Source organism: Rhinichthys klamathensis, unplaced genomic scaffold (genome assembly GCF_029890125.1).
Source record: "Rhinichthys klamathensis goyatoka isolate OS25496 unplaced genomic scaffold, OSU_Roscu_1.1 h1tg000906l_1, whole genome shotgun sequence".
In the NCBI taxonomy this organism is placed as follows: Eukaryota; Metazoa; Chordata; class Actinopteri; order Cypriniformes; family Leuciscidae; genus Rhinichthys; species Rhinichthys klamathensis.
The window spans coordinates 99,013-106,410 of NW_026607252.1; the positions used below are offsets into that span (position 1 = coordinate 99,013).

General features: G+C 44.8%; 1 protein-coding gene across 1 annotated transcript; it reads right to left on the bottom strand.

Annotated features, from left to right (window-relative positions):
* Positions 1–4,226: 4,226 nt before the first annotated feature.
* LOC130078540 (G-protein coupled receptor 20) lies at positions 4,227–7,168 on the bottom strand. The gene is made up of 2 exons (XM_056244077.1): positions 6,927–7,168; positions 4,227–5,307 (listed from the first exon to the last, which is right to left on the bottom strand). Exon 2 carries the CDS (start codon positions 5,303–5,305, stop codon positions 4,232–4,234), a length of 1,074 nt encoding a protein of 357 aa, XP_056100052.1. The 5' UTR covers positions 5,306–5,307; positions 6,927–7,168; the 3' UTR covers positions 4,227–4,231.
* Between the last annotated feature and the right edge of the window lie 230 nt (positions 7,169–7,398).

The window sequence follows — 7,398 nt, forward strand, 5'->3', positions numbered from 1 at the left end:
TGAGTTCATATTGAGATCTCTCAACCTTTTTGACTGCAAGGACTTATTTCTAGATTTTGATAGCCTACTTCTGCTGTAATGTGCATTTTTTTTAAATAAATGTTATTTACAGGAGTTTTAATATACAGAATAAATAGTTAAAACAATTATGATTAAACAAAATAATTAAAATCCATAATTCCAAGTTTCAATAACTTAATGTTTTTCAGGTTTTACACTTTTTTACCAACGAATTTACATTATATGTTTCTAGTCATTTAAAAAAAAGGGCAATTTCTATTGACATAACTAGAATTTTTTTAATTGATTATTGACTTTAGTCTAGACTATAGACTATAGTCTAGAAATCATAATTCCCTCATATATCCAGACAGTTTTTTGAATAAATGAACAAGCTTGTTGTCTTATTTTAAATAATTTTAAGCCATCTTGAGGCTCTTGGACCCTATTAAGAACCAGCAAAGTCCCTTTAAAGGTGCAGTAAACGATTTCTGAGAAACTCTGTTGAAATTTGAAATCAACCCAAACAAACACGCCCCTCCCTTCATGGCTCCGCCCCTAAAATGCACAAACACACAATGCAAGAGAGGATGTCTCTTTATCATAGCTGAAGCACTCCTGTTATTTTAGCTACATTACAACAACATCATATCTTGGCTCTGTGAAACACAGTAAAGCCAATGTTACTCACATATGGGGCGAAAACAATGCAAACTCGACGTCCATTTTCACACCTTCCTGCTTTGGTCTCTTCAGCATTGGAAAGCTTTTATAATATTAATGCGCGTCTTAAAGCTCTTGCCTGATCATAATCCTTCTTTTTCCAGTAATTTTCCTCTGGCCTTTTCTCTTTTTGTAATGTCTGTCAGCCATCTCTCTTTCTACAGTTTTTCTTTAAATCTCCCTCTTGCTCACTCTCTCTCCTCCCCCATTATGAGTGGACACGCCCCTCTTGCTGATTGGCTCACTCTCTCTCCTCCCCCATCATGAGTGGACACGCCCCTCTTGCTGACTGGCTCACTCTCTCTCCTCTACCATCATGAGTGGACACACCCCTATTGCTGATTGGTTCACTCTCTCTCCTCCCCCATCATGAGTGGACACACCCCTATTGCTGATTGGCTCACTCTCTCTCCTCCCCCATTATGAATGGACACGCCCCTCTTGCTGATTGGCTCACTCTCTCTCCCCCATCATGAGTGGACACGCCCCTCTTGCTGATTGGTTCACTCTCTCTCCTCCACCATCATGAGTGGACACGCCCCTCTTGCTGATTGGCTCCCTCTCTCTCCTCCACCATCATGAGTGGACACACCCCTCTTGCTGATTGGCTCACTCTCTCTCTCTCCCCCATCATGAGTGGACACGCCCCTCTTGCTGATTGGCTCACTCTCTCTCCTCCACCATCATGAGTGGACACGCCCCTCTTGCTGATTGGCTCACTCTCTCTCTCTCCCCCATCATGAGTGGACACACCCCTCTTGCTGATTGGCTCACTCTCTCTCCTCCACTATCATGAGTGGACACGCCCCTCTTGCTGATTGGCTCACTCTCTCTCCTCCACCATCATCAGTGGACACGCCACTATTGCTGATTGGCTCACTCTCTCTCCTCCCCCATCTTGAGTGGACACACCCCTATTGCTGATTGGCTCACTCACTCTCCTCCCCCATCACGAGTGGACATGCCCCTTTTGCTGATTGGCTCACTCTCTCTCCTCCCCCATCACGAGTGGACACGCCCCTATTGCTGATTGGCTCACTCACTCTCCTCCCCCATCATGAGTGGACACGCCACTATTGCTGATTGGCTCACTCTCTCTCCTCCCCCATCATGAGTGGACACGCCACTATTGCTGATTGGCTCACTCTCTCTCCTCCCCCATCATGAGTGGACACACCCCTATTGCTGATTGGCTCACTCACTCTCCTCCCCCATCATGAGTGGACATGCCCCTTTTGCTGATTGGCTCACTCTCTCTCCTCCCCCATCACGAGTGGACACGCCCCTATTGCTGATTGGCTCACTCACTCTCCTCCCCCATCATGAGTGGACACGCCACTATTGCTGATTGGCTCACTCTCTCTCCTCCCCCATCATGAGTGGACACGCCACTATTGCTGATTGGCTCACTCTCTCTCCTCCCCCATCATGAGTGGACACACCCCTATTGCTGATTGGCTCACTCACTCTCCTCCCCCATCATGAGTGGACACGCCCCTATTGCTGATTGGTTCACTCGCTCTCCTCCCCCATCATGAGTGGACACGCCACTATTGCTGATTGGCTCACTCTCTCTCCTCCCCCATCACGAGTGGACATGCCCCTTTTGCTGATTGGCTCACTCTCTCTCCTCCCCCATCACGAGTGGACATGCCCCTTTTGCTGATTGGCTCACTCTCTCTCCTCCCCCATCACGAGTGGACACGCCCCTATTGCTGATTGGCTCACTCACTCTCCTCCCCCATCATGAGTGGACACGCCACTATTGCTGATTGGCTCACTCTCTCTCCTCCCCCATCACGAGTGGACATGCCCCTTTTGCTGATTGGCTCACTCTCTCTCCTCCCCCATCACGAGTGGACACGCCCCTATTGCTGATTGGCTCACTCACTCTCCTCCCCCATCATGAGTGGACACGCCACTATTGCTGATTGGCTCACTCTCTCTCCTCCCCCATCATGAGTGGACACGCCACTATTGCTGATTGGCTCACTCTCTCTCCTCCACCATCATGAGTGGACACACCCCTATTGCTGATTGGCTCACTCTCTCTCCTCCCCCATCACGAGTGGACACGCCCCTCTTGCTGATTGGCTCACTCTCTCTCCTCCACCATCATGAGTGGACACGCCACTATTGCTGATTGGCTCACTCTCTCTCCTCCACCATCATGAGTGGACACGCCACTATTGCTGATTGGCTCACTCTCTCTCCTCCACCATCATCAGTGGACACGCCCCTATTGCTGATTGGCTCCCTCTCTCTCCTCCACCATCATGAGTGGACACACCCCTCTTGCTGATTGGCTCACTCTCTCTCCTCCACCATCACGAGTGGACACGCCCCTATTGCTGATTGGTTCACTCGCTCTCCTCCCCCATCATGAGTGGACACGCCCCTATTGCTGATTGGTTCACTCGCTCTCCTCCCCCATCACGAGTGGACACGCCACTATTGCTGATTGGCTCACTCTCTCTCCTCCCCCATCATGAGTGGACACACCCCTATTGCTGATTGGCTCACTCTCTCTCCTCCCCCATCACGAGTGGACACGCCCCTATTGCTGATTGGTTCATTCACTCTCCTCCCCCATCATGAGTGGACACGCCACTATTGCTGATTGGCTGACTCTCTCCTCCCCCATCATGAGTGGACACACCCCTATTGCTGATTGGTTCACTCTCTCTCCTCCCCCATCATGAGTGGACACACCCCTATTGCTGATTGGCTCACTCTCTCTCCTCCCCCATCACGAGTGGACACGCCCCTATTGCTGATTGGTTCATTCACTCTCCTCCCCCATCATGAGTGGACACGCCCCTATTGCTGATTGGCTGACTCTCTCCTCCCCCATCATGAGTGGACACACCCCTATTGCTGATTGGTTCACTCTCTCTCCTCCCCCATCATGAGTGGACACACCCCTATTGCTGATTGGTTCACTCTCTCTCCTCCTCCATCATGAGTGGACACGCCCCTATTGCTGATTGGTTCACTCTCTCTCCTCCCCCATCTTGAGTGGTCATGCTCCTCACTGCTGATTGGCTACAAATATGTTTTGTTGCTTGGTCCAATCCACTTTCAACAGCGTTTCTTAGAAATCGATTACTGCACCTTTGAGGCAAGTCATTTCACTCTGTATTTCAGTCGTGCGAGTACAGCTCCTATCACTTTGAATAGGGAAACATCAAATTCTCCAAATCTGTTCACCAAGCTTATGATTACATTTCATGTTTTCTGATCAAAATATGATCTCATCTTCTGTTTCATGCTGACTTTAAGGTGTTTACATACCGAATGAAATCAAGATAACGGGCAAAAATCTAGCTGTGCCAATCGTTTAATGTTTAAATATCGAGCTAAGGCATTTACATGATCACACAAATTGTCATTTTAGGCATAATCGAGTTAAGAATGTGCATGTAAATGTTTATACATGATACAAAATAGCTGTTTCTCATTTGGTTGATATTTCTCATATTGACCTGTTGGTAAACAGTGTTTTATGTCAGGTGGGAATGTCTCTGGATGTCAGTATGCAGGGTGTGAGCGTGAGCGTAGCAACGCTGTATGCGATGGCCGTCGGCGTTCCCGCAGCTTTAGTGCTCCTGTTTCCCTTGATTGCCACCGGATGCTCTCCGAATCTCTTCTTCTGCCCCCTTCGCAGGGTGGAGCGGAAACTATCCGGCACGAAGCAGTAAACCACAGGATCCAGGCAGCTGTTCAGACTGCTTAGCGTGATGGTCACATGATACGCAACAACGTGTTGCTCACTGCTGCCCCCTAGCTGGAAGTACACCACGGCCTCGCGCACGTGATACGGCGTAAAGCACACGGTGAACACCACTAATACGGCTACTAGCAGCCTGACGGCACGCGCGCGTCGACCCCAGCTCTGCGGCATTAGCCTGCTGTCCGCTAGTGCGCAGGCAACGCGGACCGTAAACGTCGCGATTACAAGTAGCGGCAAGACGAACTCCAGCACTGTGAGGACGAAGAGAACGGCGACGTGACAACATGAAGCTCCATTAAAATCCAGAGCCGAGGTTTGCAGCGAGTACGTGACCACAACGGCGAACAGCCAAATGCAAACGCTAACGCATTTTGCAGCCGCTGGGCTCCGCCTACGGCTATCCGCCGAACGCACCACCGCCATGTAGCGATCCACGCAGATGCTAGTGAGAAACAAAATACTGCAGTACATGTTCACGAAGTAGCTGAAGGCGTGCATGTAGAAACACGCCACACAGTCGCCGCCGCTGTGGTAAAGCGCGATGCGGGCCGGGAGCGACAGCGCCACCAGCAGGTCGGCCACCGCCAGGTTTATGGTGTAAATGGCCGGGGTCGTTCGAGAGCGGCTCCGCTGGCAGAACACGTACAGCGCCAGGCTGTTCAGGACCACGCCGACCACAAACATGAGCGTGTTCACCACCATCAGCGTGACCCACAGGACGTAGAACTCCTGGTACACAGACTCGTCCAGGTGGGCATGTTTCTTCAGGTACGGCGCCCCCTGGAGGTGCACGCTGGTATTGACGGGAGACTCAGATGTGATGTTAGAATGTCCTTCCAAGATCTCCATGGCTAGAACACAGAAAATGTAAAAACAAACAATTTATAAATTATAGTTATATTATAATTACATATTATTTAATATATCTATATATATTAGTGCTGGCCAACGATTAATCGCGATTCATCGCATTCAAAATAAAAGTTTGTGTTTACATAATATATGTGTGTGTGTACTGTGTATAATTATTTTGTATATATAAACACACATATGCATGTATATATTTAAGAAAAATGTGTTATTTATATATCAAATATTTATATATAATATAAATTATGTATAAATACATACATACATACATACGGAAGCGTATTGCATTCACTTGAGGAAAAAAATCTACTCTGTTTTTCTGAATGAACGAGTTAATTATCTCAGAATTACGAGATAATTTTTTATGTAAAAAAGTTTTTGCTCTGTTTTTCTGAATTAATGACTTAATTATCTAAAAATGATGAGTAACTCATTAATTCATAAAAACAGAGTGAAAAAAATGTTTTTCAAGAAAAATGTATCTCATAGTTCTGAGATAATTAACTCGTTAATTCAGAAAAACAGCGCAAAAACTTTTTTCCATGAAAAATTATCTTGTAATTCTGAGATAATTAACACGTTAATTCAGTATATGTTCACACAAAGTATAACTAAATTTCATACAGTATGTTATAATTATATATTCATATAAATATAAAATATTTTGATTGGTGTACGATTGGATGGTATTTAATTGTTATTGTTGTTTTATTAATCTAAGATATAAATATAATATATATTTATAAACAAAGAACAAGTAGGATAAATAAAACAAATATATTTAATATTATGCTATTATACACTAATCAAAATATTTAACAGTTACAGACAGTTATTAAAATGTAACAAGACTCTTACATATGCAATGTGCTGCTCAAGAAACATTTCTTATTATCAACAAGGTTGAAAACAGCTGTGATGCTTCATATTTCTGTGGAAAAATCTTTCAAAAACATAAGTTTTTACCAATACCAAACTCCTGAATTTTAGTTGTGCTGTAACATATTTCACACTCTTTGATCTTAAGCAGGGTTTCATTAAAAATGGCATTGAGAGTGATTAGAAAAGCCTTTTTACCTTTTAATTACTGTGATGGTCATTGTCTTTACATTTTTTTATCGAAATGAAAATTAAGTTTAGTTGTGATGTGTATGTGTATATATATATATATAGCTCAAAAAAAAAAAAAAAAAACTTTTGAAATGCCCTTAATGCACCACCACAAATCCGGCTCTGCATGAAGCTTTCCATGGCTTTCTAAAAATGGAACATTCTTCAGCGTTTTATTCTGTGAGAGAGTTTGTGCTCCTGTTCTCTGACGTCTCTCCGCTCTGAGTTTTCATGAAATATGTAGAAGAATCTCAGATTCTCTTTCATCAGCTGTTCTGATCTTTACATGAACGTTCCATATTAGGAGTTTAAGTTCCATTTAGATTCTGTCTTATGGAACATCATGTTACGCTGTGTAATTTCCCCACGGTTCAGTCAGCAGGGGGATCTCACTCTAGTTTCTCATGGAAAATGAGGTTCAAATAACCCTACTATAAATACATCTCGAACACAACATACTTTCATAGGCAAATAAACAGGAGATTCTCACCGGTTGGTTTGGATGATGCTCTTTCTGGTCCAGTTGGACGTCGGTTCCTTTCTGTATTTCTTAAATCAAATGAAGCTTCACTGAAATCTCAACAATTTCCATTACTAGTAATGCAGGCGAATAATAAATATGCATATCTGAGTTGAGCAGTGTCCATTTTTGATGATGTCCTGCAGTCTAAACGGCCTCTTTGCCTCTCAAGGATAAGTGAACGCTCTCTTTGCAGAAGTGAGTCTTTCATGAAGAGAGTTTCGCTGAAGAATGACAGACTTTTAGGTCTCGGTCTGTCCATCACACTCCCCTTCCTTCCCTCGCTCTCTTTCTCATCTTCTCAACAATCTCTCTAAATGGCACAAGCCCTCAGAAGTCACTTTGCAGCGCCATCACTCTTCTGGACATCAGCCATGGCAAAACTCACATCCATAGTCCATATTTAGATCAATTCAGCTCTGAATTATTCCCCTTCCTTCTG